Genomic DNA, 22,695 nt, shown 5'->3' on the forward strand with positions numbered 1-22,695 from the left:
TATATCGACATTTATTGCTTTAGAGATTAAAACTGAGAACTTAAAAAATATTTACTAATTTTTAAATAAAAATAATAAACCTATAACATATTAACATATTTATGAAAAATAACTTTTCTAAAAAATTTAGGGGAGTTGGCATTGCTTTACATTTTGTAACTCTTTAAGACTGGTGCTTCTGAATCTAGTCTCTTGCAGTATGTTGTCTTGGTTGAACTACTCATATATGAAGAAAATCCAGCCTCACACAGACATGTATTCGGAAAATGGAGGCTTTTTTATAACTTTTTCAGATATGCTTCTTGACACTATACCAAAACTCAACAAGTGGTAGTTGCAGCATGGAAACTGAGCCATATCAATGCACGATTTGTAGTCTGTTACATTAAAACCCGTTGGCCTGTGACAGAAAGCTCGACTTTTACCATTGGCAACAAATCCTGTCGGTTTTTCCTTGAAGTGACAGGCTCACTTCATTTTTGAGAAAATGTCTGCCAGATAGCTAAGTTTGAATAATCAGTTTGTCAGTCACTGTCTCAACAAAAAAATGATGTTTCATGAATGAAGCAGGAAATTCAGCTCACGTATCAAATAATCACATAAGCACATTTCCTCCAGACAATTATCATATTTGTGTATGAAGCACAGTGCTTTGAGTGTACTTCTTGTTTCGGCACACAAAATTTTTTGTGTGTACTCAAAGGTTGAGATTTAATAAAATTAATAATTTTTGCTGCCTCATCAGGGACATTCGTAAGTAAAACTGGTGGTGAAAAATACAATAATTATCCCTACCTTGGCTCATGCGTGGGCACCAGCAGTTTTACCCACTGTTGCTTTTGAACTATCAGTGCAAATGTCCACAGAGTGAAAAACACTAATAAAGTCTTAGTATTATCATGAAAATAGCTTTGACCTTGAAGACCCCCCTAAAAGGGTTTTGGGGATACCCAGGAGCCCATGGACTATACTTGAAAATCACTGCTTTAGATGTAATCAGGATAAAGCAGAATACAAACAGGATTTTCACCTCCCTTCTTTCTGATACCTTTATTAATTTGATTGTATTCCTTTTTTAAAGGCAGTTGTAGTGGATTGAATTATGTCTCCCCAAAACTCACTGAAACTTAATTGTGTCCCCCAAGTTTTATGTATTAGAAACTTAGCCCCCACTTTGACTGTTACGAGGGTGGAGAATCTTATCATGGTAACTGAAAGGTGGAGCTTTAAAGAGGTGATTAGATTGTAGGACCATGCTGTAGTGAATAGATTAAAAGTGGTCATCAGGGGCATGGTTCCGAGGGCTTTAAAAGGAGAGGAGAGTCTCTCTTTCTCTGCTCTCTCTGCTTCCACCATCTTGCAATGTGAGACCCCTGGGTCACTGTTGCCACCAATAGATAGACTTTGGACTTCCCAGCCTCAGAAACCGTAAGCAATAAATTTCGTTTTTCTTTTTTCTTTTTTTTTTTTAAAGATGACCGGTAAGGGGATCTTAACCCTTGACTTGGTGTTGTCAGCACCATGCTCACCCAGTGAGCTAACCGGCCATCCCTATATGGGATCCAAACCCGTGGCCTTAGTGTTATCAGCACCGCACTCACCCAAGTGAGCCACAGGCCGGCCCTCGTTTTTCTTTATAACTCACCCAGTTTCAAGTATTTTGTTATAAGCAACAGGAATGGACTAATACAGGAGTTAACATGAAAAAAATCTTGGAAGATATGACACTAGGAGAAGCAAAGAACACCTTCATGTAAGAGGTGATGTCTATGCTGTCTTGATAGAGAAGAGAGTGTTTTCCGTGTGAATAGGGCGAGGCAAGAAGAGCATTCCAGGCAGGAGGACGAGCATGGGAGAACGCACGGGGAATGAACAGGTTGGGAAGCTGGGAGAGTGAGGAATCTATATACAAGGGAATGAGGGAGCCAAAGGACATATGGACATGGGGAAGGGAGGTCAGCAGTGGAGATAGGAACACCCATGTCAGCCTGGGAGTGGGAGCATGTGAGACTGTGATTGGAGGAGATCGCTTTGGCCCAGTGGCTGATAAGGCAGGCATAGGAGCTGGTGGGCTCAGCCAAGCTCAGGGTTATGAGCCCTAGTCAGTGTCAGAGGCTTGATGAACCTCTTCTGTACTCATTGCCCAAGTTCAAAGAGAATGCGGTACCTCCCCAGATGTTGGTGGAAGGGATTCACCGTCTCCAAAGATGCTCGTCTCCATGGTACCGCAGCAGCCTACAGCAGCTTGGAGGCCTCAGGCTTCATCAAGTGGAAGTAGAGATATTCTAGTGGTTTGGAGAAACCTGGCCCTGAATGAAGCTGTTCTAGTACCTGCTCATGGGCACGCCCCTCCTTTGGGATCCCACTGCAACCCATATGGAGCCCTAATACTTCTCACATTGAATATCATTTATGGGATTAAAGGTCTGTCTACCCAGTGGACAGTAAGTTCCGGAGCAAGGACCATGACTTATTCATTCCGCAAATATTTGTGAAGCTTCCACTATGTGCCAGGTGCTGGTGGGATGAGAGAGGTGAACTAGGCCATGCCCCTGGCATGGAGCTGCCAGTCTATGGATTCATTCCTCTTCATGTCCCCATCACCTGCCCAGTCCAGGGACACAGTAAATGCTCAGTAAGTGTTCCTTTTCCTTCACTCACTAGATCTCTGAAAGAAAGGACTGAAGTTGTTCCACAGAGAAGCATCTTCGCATTTCTTCAGAGACTCAAAAGTGATCATGCAGTTTCACAAGCATTTCATTAGTAGATTCCTTTCATGGGCTCCAACTCCATCCCCTACTTCTTGGATTAGTTGCTGAAACCATGTGCCTTTCTGGGGTGACCTTGTACCCCGTTCTCAGCAGTGCTCTTAAGCAATTAAGGCACTATTCTTGAGCTTCTGCTCTTTTCCTTGAACAGCAATCACCCACCCCATCATTAACGAGGTCAATCCCTCACACCAAATCTGCCCAGTTTCATGAGACCTGCCAAGTTTCGTCCTGTCATTGCACAAAGGGTGCTTGCTTTGTTTGCTCTGGATGCTTGTGTTAATCCCCACCCCCAGAGAAGCAAGATAGACAGAGAAACAAGTTCATTTCAGTTCTAAATCAGCTCCAAGCATTGGCGTTGAGAAAACTTAGCCAAGATCATCACATCCCAGCTTCCCGCATTCCTAAAAAGTAGTAAAGAAAAACAACAGCAGCAACAACAAAAGAGACATCACAGTTTGCCTGGTATTATCATTCAGCAAATGCTCACTGCCTGGGCAGCAGGCACATAGCTGGCACAGAGGTTTCTGACCTAAAGGGGTTCACTCTCTGGGGTGGGGAGACAATTACATAAAGAGTATTTACAGAATCATCTTCTTGGAGAAGGTCTAAACTCCTTAGCATGGCCTCCAGGCCTCTGCAGGTCAGTCCTCGTGGCCTACCCCGCCCCTATCCTGTCCACCCACCAGGCAGTCTCAACTACACTGAACAGCATGAGAATCCCTGAACAAGTGATGCTTTTTCATGACTTTGCTTAAACTGCCCGTCTGCCTGGAGTGCCCCTCCACCCCATCCCCACCCCAAGCTAGCAGACTGCCCGCATCCCCCTTCTCTGACAGCAGGTTTCCCATCTGTAGCAGATCCCAACTGAAAGAAGGGAGAAGCCTCAACCTTATTTTTAGCTCTGAAATTTTATTTTCTCCTGGGACTAGGCATTTCCCTTAATAAATTGAGACTATTTTGTGACTTAAAAGTAACCATCACTTTTTTTTTTTTTTTTACCATCTTTTTTTTTTTTTAAACCTGAGATTAGCCAGAAAATTTTGAGGCCTGTCCCAGTTTTCTTCCAGGGACAGGTAGAACTAAACCCTCTATAAGAAACATAAAGGAATAGGGGGAGAAAAAAATAAATCTACATTATGATAACATCCCACCAGCCACATCTGCTCTACCTTCGGCTACGCACATCTGTCTTTCCCTTAGACTGGGTTCCTTCCTGCCTGGAGGAAGGACAGTATGTTCAGTTAAGACAGGGGTGGGTGGACGGATGGGAAATGAAACTATGCAGGCCAGGGCAGGCTCTGTCCCAGGGAGCATGTGCTGGTGGCAGGAATCAAGACTCAATGTTGCCCCAGGAATCAGCCTCCGATGCAGCAGGGTCTCTCAAAGGAGGCCCGAGGGTCCTTTCACAGCAGCTGCCTTGTATTGCACAGATAAACCACAAACTTTACAAAGCACATGCACCCCAAGAAGGCAAACTGAGTGTAAATGAGTATCAGCCAAGGTGTAGATGACAGATGTCAGATCCTTTCCTGCTGGCTCTGTGTTTAGACAGCGGACACCAGGGAGAAGAGGAGAGACCCACCTGAAAAGAAGTGTCGTGACCCGGTAAACCAAAGACAAGGAGACGAGGCTGCATGGCTGACCGCCCATCTGTGCACACTGCCTTCAGCTCACCACCCCATGGGATGTGCATCCCATCGCAGTGAGCAAAGGTAAGGAACTCGCCCAGTCACACCACTACTAAGTGACAGACCTGGGATTTAAACCCAGGTCTGTCTGACTCCAGAGACCCTTCTTCCAGACCGCCTAACTCTGTGTCAACATGCCTTTGTCTCCTTCAGTTTGCACGGAGGCTACTCTGTAAACTTTCAGCCATGTGCATTTAAGAGCTGTGGCTCTGGGCGATCTAAGACCCACCCATCCACCGGACCTATGTGGTACTCGTAGGGGTGGACGTCAGAGGGCAGAGAGCAGGAAGGATGCTGCTGAGGGTGGAGAGGCTCTCCCAGGCTTCACATGGTACACCTGACTGCCTCTCTGCCCCACTGTGTGGGTCCTGCCTCCCTGCCTCGGGGCCTCCATCCGCACGTCCTGGGTGCATGCTCCTATTGAACAGGGTCACTACCCCTCTGGCATCATGGGGGCTGGTGGAGAGCAGCCAATACACTGTTGACTTGCCCCCACACCCCCTGTCGGTTCCCTCACAGGCCAGCTTCCTGCTGGAGCTGGGCACCCATTGTCTGACACCTGGTGAAACAGCACAACTGGATCAAGCACCTACCAGTGAACTGAAGGTCATGGAACCATCCCCAGGGGCCAGTCAAGAGCAAGGGACACCAACTCTCTTCCAAACCCCGGCCAACCTTCACGTGTATCTCTCCTGCTGGTGAAAGGCCTGGGATATAACCAACCCCACTCCTGTGATCAAGATATGAGAGTATTTCAGAAAGTTTGCAGAAAAATAGAATTGAAAGGTAATACAAATCTTTCCACAAACTTTTTGAAGACCCTTCAGACATCTCTGCCAACTGATGATGGGCCCCCCGGCTTGAGAGAGGCTGAACAACAGAGGTGGAGATGGGGGGCTAGTTCAGCTTCGGGCCTGGCCTGCAACTCCTCAGCTCAGCCACACCTGGGTGAGGGACAAATCTGACCTCATCAGCTGTGGTCTAGCAGTGGGACCAGCGCCAGGTCATGTCCTCTGAAGAATAATCCCTCCTGGGCAGCTTTTATGTCTAACTCATCTCTAAGTCCTCAACACGTAGCATGACAGCACACAGTAGGGGGACAACATATGTTTAGGGAATGAATGAACACAAATCGAGAAGTGACAAGAGCTTTCACAAATTGACATATTTAGTTCATTATTAGTCAGTTGCATACACATAGATGTATTTGAGTCACTTAAGTCACATAATTGCAAGGACACAAACGCACGCTAGCTCATCCCTCTGACTGAGAGTCTTGGGGAATACTCAAGTCCCAGTGCCCCTTCTCTCTGCATCTTTCCACTGCTCCACCTGCTCTGGCCAGTTCTTCCTGGGCCTTCCCTGCCACTCTCCTTCCCTTCCTTCTTTCCTTCCTTCCATGACAGTGGCAAGGCAGGGAAAGGCCAGTCAAGACAGGTCACAGGTTCACATGGCGCACTTTTCACCATTTCAAGGACACTGTAAATTGCTTGAATTCAAGAGCAGGCCTTCTACTTCCCTGGGCCATGGAGAAACAGTGGCCAAGAAGAACAGTTCCCTGGCAGAATACTGGGCGTGGTAAAACTCTGAGGGCTGTGAGGTGACAAGCAGGGCTGGGACAAGCTCACAAACACAAAACCAAGGCCCGACGCGGTGTCTGCTGAGCAGAGCGCTGAGGGAGCAGAGAGGGACGCAACAGGCACACCACACGCACGTCCTGTTTAGGCACTTCACTTCACTTTATGTAATCCTCACAACGGAGGAGACTGAGCTTGAAGGCAACGCCCTTGAAGAGCCACTGAGCTGGGATTCAAATCCAGATCTGTCTGGTTCTAAAACGCACGCTCTTTCTTCTGTACAACCTGCCACCTGAGGGGACGTCTGCTCTGGGACTCAAAGAGTAGTAAAGAGACCTCCAGAATAAATGAATCATTTTCAGAGCAAAGTAAAATAACAAAAAAACAAAAATAAAAAACACACAGAAAAAACAAAAAAATACCACATTCTCCTCAAATTTCACATCACGACTGGCTGGAAGAGCAAACATGAAGGATGCTGGAAACATGACGACGGCGAGAAGAGTGTCGGAGCAAACGTCAGCTTCCCCCGCCCCTGAGTGCTTGCTCTCTAAGCCAACAGGGTCAATGAATATTCCGGAGCTGCTGCTACTGATTCGTTCCAGAAGAAGAGAGGTCTCCCAAGTTCAGGTGTTGTTAGGGCAGCTTCACTCTTCGGGCCCAGGATCCTCAGTTTTGTTTTTTATACTGCAAGACAGAGAGATTAGAAGTAAGGGAAGAGGGGCAGACGAGATAGCTCAGTTGCATAGAACATGGGGCTGATGACAAACGCCAAGGTCAAGGGTTCAGATCCCCGTACAGGCCATCCGCCAAAAAAAAAAAAAAGTGGGTTAGGGAAGCCAATGGAGAAGGGAGGACTCTGAGGAAACGCTGAACCATAGTCACTAGGCCTCTCCTGCCTCCTGTAGGGGCTTCTCAGAGCTGGTGAGACCTAGTCAGGAAGTACCGAACACTCAGATCCCTAGGTCAGGCCTGAACTAGATCTCTGGTTCATTCTTCTTTAATGGGAAAGGAAGCTGAGGGGGCTGGGGAGGGAGGATAACAAAGAAACTGGGACATTAGAATCGAAAATTGTGGTCACCCATCCTTCTCTCTAAGCTGGGTCTTACTTGGGGAGAAAAAAGTCTCAGGTTAGAGGAGGACCCTCAGGTTTTAAGAAATAGATCCTGGACCCCACATCTGGAGATTCTGATTTAGAAGGTTGGAGAGGTGGGGGCACACTCCAGCTCTCTAGATCATTCTAATACCAAAGTCTAAGGACCAAGAAGCTAGTCTACAATCCTGACACTCCCTTCTTCCACCAAAACAGATCCTTGAATATCTCCTCAATAATCCTGCCTCCCTGTGAATACCCCCAGAGACAGGGAGCTCACTTCCCCCAAACAGCCTTCCCCCCGAGACATCACAGTGCTGCAGCCAGCTTGGGCACTAATTGTTTCTAAGACTGTTCTCTTCCTTCTTCCCGCTGCCCCATCTCTCAGCTCATTCAGTATTTGCTGTGGGTCAAACGTGTCCCCCCAAAATTTATGTATTGGAAACTTGATCTCCACTGTGACAGTGTTAAGAGGGTGGGAAATCCTATTATGGTAATTGAAAGGTAGGGCCTTTGAGAGGTGGTTAGATTGTGAGAATGTGCCCTCGTGAATGGATTAACCCATTCATGAAGTAATGAGTCATTATGTGCATGGTTATGATGACTTTATACGGAGAGCAAGTGAGAAGCTTAGCTCTCTCCTGCTAGGTCATTCTCGCCATGTGACACCCTACATCACTGCAGAGACACTACCAAGAAGGCCCTCACCGGATGTGTTCTTGGACCTTGGACTTCCCAGACTCCAAACTGTAAGAAATAAATTTCACTTCTTTATAGATGACCCAGCTTCAGGTATTCTGTTATAAGCAACAGAAATGGACTAATACAACATTGTTAGGCAGAAATTTGAATGAAAGGGTTAAGGGTGACACCCCCCACCCACCCTCCTTACAAAAAATAAATGCCACCAGAAGGGATCTGCCATCACCTTTCGGCTTCTGGAAGAGAGCAACCAGCTGGGGACCGCCTCGGCTTTCTCAACTGCAGGGCAGGGACGACCCCTAGTGGCCACAGAGATTATGGCCATCATCACCCCAGGTGTAGCCGGAAGCCAAGCACCTACTTTGTTCATGATCCAGTCGGCATCTTCAATGGCTCTTTTAATAATTTGCTGAATTCTCTCAGGGTTGTCTTCATCTGAATGAACCCGGAAGCTCTGGAAGTTTAAGCATAAAGAAAGATGACTAGGCCGCATTCACAGAACCAGCAGCTTCAGAGCACCAGTCACAGGCCAGGTACACCACTGGGCACTTTGTATTTGACATCTTTTTGTTTCTTTTTGGCAGCTGGCTGGTATGGGGAACCAAACCTCTGACCTTGGTGTTATAAGGCCTCACTCTAACCAGCTGAGCTAAACAGCCAGCCCTCTCAGCATCTTTCTTAATCCTCCATAGACAGTTATGATCACCCTACTTAGAGATGAGGAAACAGAGGCTCCAAAATCCTAATCTGCTGATAAGCAATAGCATTTCAATCCCAGTCTACCTGATCGCAAAGTTCGTACTCTTGCCAACAAGACAGCTGCAAAAAGGAAGACTGGCCCCCAAGTTACCCCAAAATCCATCTGGGCCCAAAGGTCATCAGGCAGTGTGGGGGAAAGGGAAACATCAACCTGTTTACTCTGCTCCTCACAAGAAGCTGCTTTCACCAAGGTGAGATCTCTGCGTGGGCTTCATGACGGAGGAATAGGGCTTCTCCTGGCCCAGTGCTGACAAAGCCAAGCAGGGAAGGGAGGGAAGGCAGCAGAGAGGGTGGCTCTGGGAAATGCAGCCAGGCCCAATGCAGAGCACGGGCTGCTGTTTGCTTCAGACCAGATGTTCACCTTTGAGAAGCCAAGTAAGTGAGGGCTGGCCAGTTAGCTCAGTTGGTTCAAGTGTGGTGCTGATAATACCAAGGTCCAGGGTTCGATTTCTGTACCAGCCAGCCGCCAAAAAAAAAAAAAGCAACCTGACTGAGATTCAGGTTCACTGATGTGGTGCTCAGGGCCCTTCAGAAAGGACTGGTACCTCTCTCCCCCGTTACTGCCAACCCCACACATCTTCCTGCTGTTCTTCAGGAGCCACCTCAAGTACCCACTTCTGGGAAGCCCTCCCTGATCCCCAGACAGCTAACTGCTCCCTTCTCTATCTGCTCCCACAGCCCTCCATTGCCACCTCTCTTTTTTACTCTCCTTATTATATTTGTATGAATTGTAGCTTTTAACTTTTTACTTGGAAATAATTTCTAACTTACAGAAAGGTTGCGAGAATAATGCAAAGAATCCTCTACCGGAATCACCAATGTTAACATCGTGCCCTTAACCCGAAATACTTCAATGGGTATTTCCTAACGACAAGGGCATTCTCTTATGTAACCACAGTCATCAAATTCAGAAAATTTAACATTGATACGATACTATTATCTAATCTATAGCCCTCATTCCTATTTCATGCACTGCCCTAATATAAGTCCTTTACAGCAATTTTTTTTTCCTGGTCCAAGATCCAATCTGGGATCATACATTACATTTAGTTGTCACACCTCTTTAGTCCCCTTGAATCCACAGTAGTTCTGCCTTTCTTTGTGTTTTAGGACATGGACATTTTTGATCAGAACAGACCAGCTAGTTATGTAGTAGATGGTCCTCAGTTTGGGTTTACCTGATGTTTTCTCATGATTAAATTCAGGCTATGCATTGTTGGCAGGGATGCCTGTCAAAGTGATGTTGTGTCCCACCCTCTATGTTGATTATCCATTTAGCTGCCTTATTCATGCCCTGGCACAGGGCTGGCGTGCTAGATAACACACCCTCTGTTTCCTGGACAGAGAGTGGCTGGGCTGCCCAGCATTGGTTTCCAGTGGCTCTTAACAAACTGCCACTCCCACACCACCTGATAGACTACCCCCGGACCCTGGCCCTGGCCTCCAACTCCCTATTAAGTGCCCCATTAGGGGAAGCCCCCCAGACCCAGCGTACCCTGCTCCCACCTGCCTGACAGCATGTTTGTAATGCTCCTGGAGGCCCTTGGTCGGCAGCTGCCGGCAACAGCGTAGCAAGTATCGGTAGAGCTGCAGTGGCCTCTGGACCAGCTCCGCCCCTGGCAGCGGGGCCATCTACGACACCCTCCGTCCCTGGAAAACACAGAGCATCACTTCTAAGCCATCAAACCAGGTAGGTTCTAAACTCAGCCCTGGCCCCCAGGTCCCAGCACTCTGTGAAGCGGGCTTCATATAGCACAGAGGACAGATCCCTCTCATACCCCACCCCCATGGAGCTCGCACCCTGGGCTGGGGCTGGGCGTTCAGTCCTGCAGAAGCCCCAGCCCAGAGCAGGCCTGCAAGGACCAAGGGCAAGTGTGGAGGGAGATGCACAACCTCATCCCTGGTATCTTCTTTCTGGAGCCTGACTTCAGGTGGTGGATGAGGAGGTGTCACTGACAGGCACAGTAGGAAAGATAAACAAGAAGACCCTGAGTGGCAATCACTGAGGAGCCAGCTCTGACTCAGCCAGGCACATCCCTGTAAGGGCACCAGCCAACAGCAGGGAGAATGCCCAGAGTGCTGAGCCACACTTCTCAAAGGATGATACAGGACCAGCAGCGCCAGCACCAGCTGGGAGCACATGAGAAATGCAGAGCCTCGGGCCCCACCTCAGACCGACTAGACCAAACCCGCATTTTAACCAGATGCCCAGGAGACTCGTATGCACATTAAACTTGAGAAGCAGAATTCTAGGGGGCTCTGCATGAAGAAGCAACCTGATGCCCAGAGCCTGGGCACATGATTTCCTGTACCGTGTGTTATTAATAAGAATAACAATGAGTGCTGGTTCTGTTCTATTCACTTACATGTGACTAATGCATACAGGAGAAAGTAGGCACAAACATGGATGAGCTCGGAGGACATTACATTAAGTGTGGTAAGCCAGGAACAGAAAGAGAAATACTGCATGTTCTCACTCACATGTGGAAGCTAAGAAAGTTGGTTGCACAGAGGTAGAGAGCAGAATGGTAGTTACCAGGGGCTGGAAAGGGGCGGGGGGATAGTGAGAGGTTGGTTAATGAATGCAAACTTACAGCTAGATAGGAGAGATGAGATTAGTGTTCTCTATATACGGTGACTATAATTAACAGTGTATTGTGTATTTTCAGTTAGCTAGAAGAGAGGATTTTTGAATGTTCCCAACACAAAGAAATAATAAATGTTTGAGGTAATAAAACAAAAAAACTCAGCAGTTGCCAGGGTTTCAGGGGAGGGGGCTGGAGAGAGGGATAAATAGGTAGAGCATAGAGGATTTTCAGGGCAGGGGAGCTATTCTGTGTGATACTGTAATGGTGAATACATGACATTATGCATTTGGCAAAACCCATGGAACAATACAGCACAAAGAGAGAATCTTAATGTAAAACCGAGCTAATAATAATATACCAATATTGGTTCATAATTGGAACAAATGTACTACCACACTAATGTGAGATGTTAACAAAAGGAGAAACTGTGTGCGTTAAGGGAGGGGGGTAAATATGGGACTATGGGAACTATCTGTATTTTCTGCTCAATTTCTCTGTAAACCTAAAACTGCTATAAAAATAAAGTCTATTGCTTGGGGGTGGGGGTAGGGGTACGAAAACCAGACACAGAGAGGTCTAGTAACCTGCCCGAGATCACACACCTGACAAACGTACAGCTGGGATTTGAACCCTGGAAGTCTGGCTCTCAAGCCTATTTTAAAAAGAAAAAGAAAAAAAGCTTTATCGAGGTATAGTTGACAATCAACTGCATATTTTTAAAGTGTACAATCAACAAGTTTTGACTTAAGTACACGCCTGAGAAACCATCACTATAATCAAGAGCGTGAACATATCCATCACCCCCAAAGGTTATCTGGTGCCTCTTTGTAACCCTCCCTCCCACACTCCTCACTTCTCCATCCCTACGCAGCCACGACCTGCTTTCTTTCACTACAGGCTCGTCTGCACTTTCTAGAGTTCTGTATAAGTGGAATTATACAACATGCTCTCTTTCGTGTCTGCAGAACACAGATTTTTAAGCTCTGTATTACACTAGCTCTCTCCACAGAGCCCACAACTCTAGCCTGACCTTTTTGCTTCTTCCTTTTAAGGAAACATCTAACATTTAAATGGTAGATTCTAGAATATAAGGACTTGTCAAGCTTTCATTAAGTGCCTCCCAACCCCAAACCGTGCCCCTCTCTGTGCTCACTGCCCACAGTTTCCTGCCTGAACCTCTGCCACAGCATCTTGCCCAGTGTCCCTGCCTCCAGCCTGTCACTGCCACAGTCTCCTCCACACTGACACTGAATGAATTCTGGAAGCAGCATCCTGGGAGCACCCCCGTCACCACAGGAGGTTCTCCTAGAATGTGAAGCACTATCCTCTCAACTCCTTTGCACAGGGGGCTCCCTGAGCGTGGAGGTCCCTTCCCTGTCTCCTCCATGTGAGGAACCTTGTTCGTCCTTCAGATCCAGCTGTGTCACTCCTCCAGGAAGCTCTTCCTGGCCATCCCTCTCTGAGGACAGAGGGAATCACTCTGTCCCCTGTGGGGATGCAGTACCCTGTTCATGGTGCTGCGACAGCACTTGCCACACTGCCCGGGATTCATCTGCTGCCGGGCCGGTGGCTCTGTCCAGATTGAGTGCCTGGCCCACAGCATGCTTCACACACTGTCTGTGGAACTGAACTGAACAAATCTATTATCTGCTCTGCACAGATGTCCCCTCTATGAGAGACAGGCTCCCTGTGTTCCAGATGAAGGAGCTAAAAGACAGAGATAAAGTGACTGGCCTTAGTCTCAAAGTAACATAAGAAAGAGAAAGACAGCTGCCCTGCCTCCCTCCAAAGAAAGAGATCCAGAATACTAAATCTATCAGACACCCTTAAGCTAAGAAAGGAAACATTAAGTAACTGGTTTCAGAGGCGCCTTCATTCCATTTCCAGCATACCGTCTTCCCAGCAACAATAAACTCTGTCTCCACAGCTAGTCAGCCAGTGCCTCCTGGTTCTCTGGTCTCTTGCTCTAACACTGGGGGAGACAGGGGGTTGTCTGCTGCCCCCCATCGTTCATTCTCCTTTTTGGTAACAGCCCCAGCATGTGACTCAGGGTGTCCTCCTCCCAGGTCTCAGCCCAGAAGACCAATCACAGTGCTGCATCCATGTGGGTACAGGGATTGGTTCACAGCTGGTCCCAGGATGGAAGCTGGCCCAATCAGAGCAAATGTCAACACCTCTGCAGGAGTGACCAGAAAGGACTTCAGCTCTTTCCCACTAAACCTGATGCTAAGAGGACTTGATCCTCTCTCAACAAAGCCATCTTGCCTCCTCTTGAAGCCGGAGATTACAGTCACAAAGCAGAAGACAGAGCTGAGACCCTGACAGAAAGCAAATCTCAAGAACTTATTTGAGCCCTAAACAAATCCACCTCAATGCAGTCCCACCTCTAGAGTCCTCAATGATTTGAGCCAATTAATCCCCTTTTGCCAAAGCAGCTTGGGTTTGTTGCTTTGTCACTTGCAACCCAAGATGGACATATCCTAACCTCCCAGATTCTATGTCCATGATGAGTTCTGATGGTTCCAGCTCTAAAGAAGAGTCCAAACAGGATAGGCCTCCCCAAGTTCTTCCTGCTATGAATCATCAATTTACCAGTCTGACTAGCCACGCTTTAGCCCAACAGAGGAGAACCCCATATAATGCTGGCCAAGACCTGCAAGGGCAACCACAAAGAACATGCCCCGGAGTCCTTTGGCAACCTGATGGACAGACTCCACTGGCAGGCTTCCCCAAACTATATAAAGTGGTCATCAAATATTGTAAAATGCTAGTCGTGTAACAGATGGTTACCATCTGCAGTCCTCAAAATTAACATTTGGAAAGAGCACAACTTCGTTTCATTACTTAAAAACCTAAGCAATACTTAGTAACCAACCCAGCAAGTATGGGCGGCAGATTATTTTCAGCTCAATTATAATACTTAGTCATTCTCAGTAATAACTAGTAGAGAATACATGTGTGGGTCCACTTAGAAGAGCTAAACTAAAAATGTTTTAATTTAATTTAAAGCGTGGGTTTGCTATTATTTAAGGGGCAATGAACCTCACAGCATCATTGCTAAAACTGACAAAATTGACCCTGGCAATACTTGCTTCACTTATCCTGCCCTTTGGACTTGACCTTTGCCTTCCCACCCCAGATCCCTGCCTCTGTGATGGCCTCTCCATCTTCCCAGGCCACCAAACTAAAATCATCACAGAGTCAACCCAGACTCTTCCTCCTCCCTCAATCCCCATGCCATTTAGTTTCTTTCTTTTTTTTTTTTTTTGTCGTTTTTTCGTGACCGGCACTCAGCCAGTGAGTGCACCGGTCAGTCTTATATAGGATCCGAACCCGCGGCGGGAGCGTGGCCGCGCTGCCAGCGCAGCACTCTACCAAGTGCGCCATGGGCTCGGCCCTGCCATTTAGTTTCTAAGTCCTATCAAATTCTACCTCTGAATGCCCCCTCAAATTTGTCCCCTCCTCTCTACTCCACTGCATGTCTTTGGACTCTTACCATATCTCACTGGGACAACTGCAACAGACCCCTACCTGATCTCCAATTCTTCCAAACCATTTCCCTCCAATCTGTTCTCCACCCAACAGCCAGAGTGAATCTTTCCAAAACATACACGCTGGCCAGTTAGCTCAGTCAGTCAGAGTGCAGCGTTATAACACCAAGATCAAGAATTCAGATCCCCACACAGGCCAGCTGCCAAAAAATAATGAACAAAAAACACCACATAAATTTCAGCATGTCCTGTCCCTCCCTAAAACCCCTAATCCTCTAAAACCCCTACCCCTCATCATTCATGGCAACTTTTCCCAAAATGTGGGACAAATACTTGAAATTATTTTAAGCGGTATATAGACCAACATCTTTTTATTGTAATGATTTTATATTTATTTTCATGTGTAATGAGAAAAAAAATCCCATGATTTCATAGGTATTACGGTTTAAAACCGTTTTAACAAAGAATGGCCATAGAATTTTTTTAAAAACGTTTCAAGCAAATAATAATGCAGTTGAAATGTGGACATGGCAAAAATCATAAAAGTGGTACTGAAGTTTGGAAAACGCCAGTCTACAGAATAAAATCAAGACTCCTTCCATGGCCTACAAGGCCCCTCTGGATCTGGCCCCTGCCTAGCCTTCATCTGCCTCTCTCACACCCACAGCCTAGTCCAGGCAAACTAAGCCCCGAATGGCTCACTCCACGACAGCCCATGCTATCTTTGCCTGTTATGGTCCCAGCACTGTGAGAGAATGTCCACCATGTAGCAAATGTATTAGTTAGGGATCTCCAAAGAAACAGAACCAATAGGTGGGGTGTGTGGGCGCGTGTGTGTGTGGGTGTGAGTGTGTGTATGTGTGTGATTTACTGTAAGGAATTGGCTCATGCAATTATGGAGGCTGGCAAGTCCAAAATCTGCACAGCTGATGTCCTGGTTCAAAAATGAAGGCCAGAAGCTGTTGTAGAACCAGGAAGAGCTGATGTCTCAGTTGGAAGATCAACAAGCAAGAGAATTCCCTTTTGCTTGGGGAGGCTCAGACTTTTCCTTCTATTTAGGCCTTCAGCAGATTGGATGAGGCCTACCCGAATTATATAAGGCAACCTGCTTTACTCAGTCTACCAATTTAAATGTTAATCTCAATCAAAATTACCCTCCCAGAAATATCCAGAATAACATCTGACCAAATATCTGGGCACTCTGTGGCCCAGTCAAGTTGACACATAAAATTAACCATCCCAGTATATTCAATATCCATTTGTTGAATGAATTCCCCTACTTCTGCCTACGACACCCCTCTCTGCTTCCTGCAGATCTCCCGACTCTTCAACATTCAGCTCTGCAATCTGGCACCTCTTCCAAGAAGCCTTCACTGATCCAGCACCCTGCTATCATGCTCAGTGGAGGGCCCATGGTTACCTCAAGCAGCCCTCAGCACCATGCATTATTCTAGTTCAGGCTCTTACCTGGTTACTGGAAGGGGATCTACCTGTCCTCAGGCCCCCTGACAGCCATTCTCCACACAGTGGTGAAAGTACTTTTTCAACTTCCCTTCTGAAAATCTTCCCACAATAGGACATTAAATGATACTGTAAATTATCATTAATTATTCATTTTCTAGGTATAAAAATGATGTTGTGTTTATGTGGGAGAATGCCCTTACTCTTAGGAGATGCTAGTTGAAGTATTTAGAGGTGATGTGTCATCAGGTCTGCAACTTACTTGCAATAGTTCAGCAAAAGACAATGAAGAGAGAGTGAGAAAGCTAAAGAAGCGGGTAAAATGTCCAGCTCATGTTTAGACAGATGTAAGGGGTTAAGGGTAGACACTGTGTTATTTTAACTTCGATATATTTTGAAAATTTTCATACTAAAAAGTTACTTTACAAACACCTCTGGCAGGGAGTCATCCAGCCTTACTCCCTCCACATGCTTCCAAGTGGCAGGGAACTCACGAGCTCTCCATTTTCATTCTGCTCAAGCAGCTGGAAAGTCTCTTTGGTTCTGAGCTAAAATCTGCTGCTGTAAAATCCTACTCATTGGTCTGAGCTCTGCCCCTTGGGCTAATGTCTTCCCTAACCTACTGCCAAGCCCAGTTATTCATTATTCAAAGTCAATTATCCCACCCCTCAGTCGTCCCTTTCTCGATGTAACTGTCCTAAAGGTGCCGTCATCTCCCAAAGCTTCTCTATCCCACTCACATTCTCTGGACACACACACCCCCACTGTGGACTGTGCAGTGGGAAAACAACACAGTCGGCTGTGTTCTGACCAGCCCCATGGGCAGTAGCACTGTCACCTACTTTGACCTGGGAATTCAAGGAATGCAGTCTGAGCATGTGGCTCTGGCATTTGGCTCAAAGGCACTTTTTTTCCATGAACTATTCTTAAATACGTTTCCTCACCTTGTATTTTATCAGTTCATTCCAGAGCCACAATCTGCCACAATCTCTGGGGTGCCTGACTCTGTCTGCTAACAACTCAACTCAATTCAACGCAACAAAAGCACAGAAACAATCACATACCAGGTACAAATAGGGTACAAAGAGAGATTAACCATACATGCTGTAAGCATCTGTCACCCACACACCACAACTCAGCATCTGGCATGTGTATGACTCTGAACTCAGCCCTAGGACCACAGAGATGGTAAGACATACCTAGCTCTCCTACCAAGAGCCTTCTGCAAAGCTGATGGTATGTCTTACTATCTACCATTCAGGGAGTGATTAGTACATGCAATATGAGAGCTTTTCATACCTTATCTAATTTAATCCTTACAACAATAGTATAGGGTAGGTATCATTAGCCCCATTTTATAGAGGAGGAAACTGAGACTCTGAGAGGTTAAGTAACTTGCCAGAGGCCACATGGCTATTACATAGCAAGGCCAGGAATCAAACCTAGGTCTATTTGATTCCAAAGCCTATGCCCTTACCTGCTTCATGACACCACGTGTTATGTCTATATCTAAGCCATCTATAAAAATGCTAACCAGATCAAGGCTAAGGACTCCACAAAGAACTCTCCCAGGCCTTGTGCAGAACCAAATTCAAGCATTTATAAAAGCACTTGACCGTACAGTTACTAGTACTTCTCAACCTTCTCCACAAACCCTTGCTTCATGCTTTTCAGAAACGTAAGAACGTCATCTACAACTTCCCCCTGCATACAGATGAAGAAAGAAAAAGTCACCAGGCTGATGTCAATTACATAATACAGAAAAGGGGCAACTAAGGAAATGCTAAAAAGAAATAAAGAAAAAAAAAGACTCTTACAAAATTTACAAAATCCAAAGGAGAATATGACAGAATAAAGGGAAAGTGAAAATAAAAGCACAAAGGGAATTTCCTGGGATTCAAGTGGTATCACTGGCACAGATGTTGTGAAACAGGACTAGAGTCCCATTTAACCCCACTGTCCTTTTCCTTAACCTTTCTCCCAACACAGGGCATCTAAAAATAAATAGAAAGAATTTACATATTAAAAAAAGAAAGGAAGAATGGAACTGCAAAAAATAACCAGAAATTATGCCCTACTGAGCACTGATACAAGCTAAATTAAGCCTGCACAGGCCATTTTTTAAACATGCAATTACTCTTCTTGATGGGGGAAGTCAAAAAATAGGAATGAAGTGATTTTATTCCCTGCCCCTGCCCCCTCCAGGGCTCCATCTTGCACGTATATGTTCTCACAAGCTAGAAATGGGGCAGCAATCTTTGCTTCCTCTGCTCCCTCTTCCACATGGCCAAATCCCCCCACCCCACCCCTTTTCACCCCCATTGGCACTGCTTTGGTTCTCAGCTTTGTACCCTGCTAGGACTACCTGAAGACCTCCTTATCAGCCTCTCTCCTTCCAGTCCAAGCCCCATACAGAGCCACCCAAGGACACTTCTTAAAACTCACACCCTGTCACTTCCCTTCTTCAAAACCTCTCTGGAGAGTTCTTTACCCACAGTCTTCCAAAATTTCTTCCAACTTCACTCATACTCTCATCTCCTGCTGTCCTTCTCATAGTTCCTGCATTTTAGCCACGTACTGAACTTGGAGGTTAAGCTCATGGACTTTAGGATCAGACAATCTGGGTTCAAATCCTGACTACATCACTTGCCAAGTGTGGGACCCTGGGCAAGTTTCTTAACTTCTCTCTCAAAGTCTGTTTGCCATCTGTCATAGAATTGTTGTGGGAATTAAATAATGCTCCTGAACTACTTAGCACAGCGGCCTGGCACATACTACATGCTTGTTAACTATGGTTATTGTTAATACCGCCTCTGAAACATGCTGCGCTTTTCAACACCTCTCTCTCCCCTACCTTGAATTCTTCACTGCCTCAAGAATTCCTCTTCATCTTTAAAGATCCACCTCCCGGGGCCGGCCCGTGGCTCACTCGGGTGAGTGTGTTTCTGATAATGCCAAGGCCACGGGTTCAGTTCCCATATAGGGATAGCCAGTTAGCTCACTGGGTGAGCATGGTGCTAACAACACCAAGTCGAGGGTTAAGATCCCCTTACTGGTCATCTTTTAAAAAATAAATAAATAAATAATAAAGATCCACCTCCCATGTCACCTCCTTGAGGCTTTCATCCCATGCTGTTCACACCCTATTACAGCCATCACACTGTACTGTAATCATCTGTGTAACAGTGTGATGAAAGAACATAGAGCAGGTTTTGGAGACGAACAACCATTGTTTAGGAGCCTGCCTCTGCCATTTACTAGCTGTGTGATCCTGGGCAACTTGAACGACTTCCCTGGACTTCTGCTTCCTCCCCTGTAAACTGGAAAATTCCTACCTCATGGGTTTTGTACAGATCAAGCTAGCTAACATATGGTAAGTGCCTAGTGCAGAGGCTGGCACATATTGGGTGTGGAAACATCTTAGCCTTTCCTACTTTACTTAGCTGTCTGTGTTCCCTGCTGACTGTAAGCTTGTGGAGGACAGAGATTATATTGTATTAGTCACTCCTCCACAGTTAACAGTGCCTGAAACATAAAAGTTCAATAAATGTTGATTGATTTCCATTTACCAGAGAGGAAACCAAAGCCAGGAGAAAAGTGACTTGCCTGAAGTCATGAAGCCAGAAGGTAGCAGAGACAGGTGTCAAACTCAGGTCCTGTGGCTCTGAATTCTCTGCTCTTTCTATCTCGCCTGCTGTCTAAGGCTAAGGAGCCACCCTGAACATCACATTTGTCAGCCCATTCTGCCCTGGGCCTTTGCCAGTTTAAAGTGAACCCGGCGAGCGATCCCAGTCAAAGCAAACGAGAAATCATGCAGAATGCAAACATGCTGGGCTCCTCAGAGCAGAGCAACTGACAATCTGAACTGAATCATGCTGGTGTTAGGCTGCTTTGTGCCTCTGGCCTCCCACACACAGGCCACAACACATCACCATGACCTGAGGGCCAAAGAGGGGAACATGTATTGCACAGCTGCCAAGTGTCAAACACTGGGCTGGGTTCTTCACAGAGGCTACTTAATCTACAACCCCATTACTATTCCTACTTTACAGGGGAGGACTGAGGCTCAAGATCACAAAGAACTACATACGAGCCACGGATGGGCTCTGTATCCAGGTAGAAACTTTCAAACTCAAGCTCTTTCTGCGCATACCCAGGGCTCATCTGAGATGATCTGTGAGCTGAAGCTCCTGGCTTATCCTTTTCCTCTCATGCTCCTCCCTGCTCTGGCCTCCTTGCTGATGGTCACTATCTGACTACTCTTCCCCCATACTCACATGGCTCACTCCACCCACATAACCAACTCTCACTCAGTAAGCCTTCTCTGACTATACTATATACAGTCCCTTTTATTTTTCTTTATGTCCCTCTTCACCATCTGACATATATTTAGCTGTTTCTGTTCCAGAATGTAAGCTCCATGTGAGGAGGAAGCTTTTTTTGTTCATGACTGTATCCCTAGTATAGTACAGTGCCTGACACCCAGAAGGGGTGTGTGAGTGTGAGAGTTTGTGTGTGTGTGTGTGTGTGTGTGTATGAGATGAATCAAGCACCAACAGTGTCTTGGGTGCTAGAGATACTGAAACAGCCAAGACAGCCCCTAAACCCATGGAACTTATGTACTAATAGGAGAAGATAATACAAACCAATTATTCAATTATAATTAAATACTGCAAAGAGGAATTCAGTTCCCTGAGAGACTGGTTCATGGGGTCCCTCACCTAGTCAAGAGTCAGAGAAGGTTTCTTTTGAGAAAGGGACACTAAATCTGAGGACTGGGAGGATTGGGAGGGGGGTGAAGGCACAGAGAGGGGGGTGAAGGAACAGAGAGCGGCCTGCAGCCTGTGTGAAGGTCCAGGTAGGAAGGGACTGCCAGGTCCACCAGAGCCCAGGGAGAGAGGGAGGGTGGAGAAGAAGGCAGGTTAGATCTAGAATGGTCTGGTAGGTGATGGTGAGGAGTTGAGATGAGTCCTAAGGTGCATCAGCTGATGAATGGGTAAACAAAATATGGTACACTGTATTGACACATGCTACAACATGGGTGAACCTTGAAAACATTATGCTAAATGAATGAAGCCGGTTACAAGGGACCACATCATGAATGATTCCATTTATATGAAATATCTAGAATAGGTAAATCCACAGAGACAGAAAGATTAGTGGTTGCCTAGGGCTGGGGAAAATAGGAGATTGAGGCAATAGGGACAGCTAAAGGAGGTGTTTCTTTTTGGGGTAATGATGATGTTCTAAAAACACTGATTATGGTGATGGATGCACAACTCTGTGAACATACTAAAAGACACTGAATTGTGCAGTTTAAATGGGTGAATTGTATGCTATATAAATTATATCTCAATAAAAACTGGTTTTAAAAAAACAATAACAAAAAAGATTAGTCCTAGGGCTTAGAGATTTCGGCGACGGAGTGACTTGACCTATTATGCAGACGCATAAATCAAAATGTTAAGGTTACTCCAGGTGACGGAACGAGGTGCTCCCGACAGAGCGAAGCGGATGGACCACGGGGCAGGGGCTGGGGGCGGGGCCGAGGCTGACCCCGGAGGTGTGTGTCAAGCAGTCAGCATTTCAGAAGCGGGCCCGGCGGCCTGGGCTCCCCCTATCTCCCACGCCCCTCCCTCGTGTCACGAGCCTTCCCTGCTCCTCCGAAGCCGTCCCCGCGAGGCCTGCGACAGGCCTCGGCGCTCCGGTGCACCTGCTCTCCGGCTGAACGAGAGCCCACGGGGAGGAAAAGTGGCGGCGTGGATCGTCCCCAGGTCTTGTTCCACAGATCCGAGGATGCCCGAGGCCTCCACATCCCCAGCCCGCCGCCGCCGCCGCCGCCGCCGCCCCGCGCTCCCGTCCTCGGCCTGCGCGGCGTCGCTCACCCGCTTCCACTGGGGACGCCAACCCCGGACGCCGCGGTCGCGGCGGCAACGAGTGCGCCTGCGCCTCCGAAGCCAGCGCGGCACCGCCCCCCACCCGGCGACTGTGCGCCGAGCGCCCTCTGCCGGCCGAGTGCGGGACTCGGGGTCCTACTGGGTGCGCATTCCCTGAGCCAAGCCCACCCAGTTAAAAAAGCAAGCTGTCCCCACTACCAGCCTTCTTTACCTCACACACCCACTCTCCCTTCTGGCTGTGGCTACCCCGGATAGAAGCCCTGAAGGCAAGCTCTCCCCATATTCCTGAATATGGGTTGTGCTAAAATATTAGGGGTGTTCAAGATCTGTGAAAAGGCTTGCTGGAGGACTTTTTCCTAAACCTCTCGTGTTGATGACAGGACATTATGTTTGGATGGGAAATCTGCGTTTTGAGTCATTTCATCAAATTACAGTCCCATAACACCTGTCAAAAGAATAAATATGACAGTAACAGGCACGCTTCCTTTCAGATCCATCTATAATTATAATTGAGGAAAAGAATACAGAATTTAAACTCAGAGCTACTGCCAGTATCATTCTTTGAAAATGAAATAATGCTGTTTTATTAAATAGGCTCTCCTCATTCTTTAATGTTTAAAGCTAAAGTGCTTCTCTGAATTGACTTAAATACAAGTTTTATATCCTGA

The 22,695-nt window shown here is 46.7% G+C and overlaps 1 protein-coding gene across 3 annotated transcripts; it reads right to left on the reverse strand.

Annotated features, from left to right (window-relative positions):
* Positions 1-5,609: 5,609 nt before the first annotated feature.
* On the reverse strand, positions 5,610-22,057 carry LYRM9 (LYR motif containing 9). Of its 3 annotated transcripts, XM_063112252.1 has the most exons (5): positions 21,844-22,006; positions 11,781-11,830; positions 10,097-10,240; positions 8,193-8,285; positions 5,610-6,723 (listed from the first exon to the last, which is right to left on the reverse strand). In XM_063112252.1, the coding sequence occupies exons 3-5, from the start codon at positions 10,220-10,222 to the stop codon at positions 6,706-6,708; spliced, it is 237 nt and encodes a 78-aa protein (XP_062968322.1). In that variant the 5' UTR covers positions 10,223-10,240; positions 11,781-11,830; positions 21,844-22,006; the 3' UTR covers positions 5,610-6,705. The 3 variants fall into 3 exon arrangements, with proteins under 3 accessions (XP_062968322.1, XP_062968323.1, XP_062968321.1); XM_063112253.1 differs by lacking the exons at positions 11,781-11,830; positions 21,844-22,006 and adding an exon at positions 22,016-22,057; XM_063112251.1 differs by lacking the exon at positions 11,781-11,830.
* Positions 22,058-22,695: the final 638 nt, after the last annotated feature.

This window comes from Cynocephalus volans, chromosome 10, assembly GCF_027409185.1.
Source record: "Cynocephalus volans isolate mCynVol1 chromosome 10, mCynVol1.pri, whole genome shotgun sequence".
NCBI classification, from domain to species: domain Eukaryota; kingdom Metazoa; phylum Chordata; class Mammalia; order Dermoptera; family Cynocephalidae; genus Cynocephalus; species Cynocephalus volans.

Excerpts from the sequence above, each read along its gene's own strand:
- LYRM9 (XM_063112253.1), bottom strand. The coding sequence starts at position 10,222 with ATGGCCCCGCTGCCAGGGGCGGAGCTGGTCCAGAGGCCACTGCAGCTC. Across the intron at positions 8,286-10,096 it reads ACAAACATGCTGTCAGGCAG|AGCTTCCGGGTTCATTCAGA; the intron begins GTGGGAGCAGGG and ends TTAAACTTCCAG.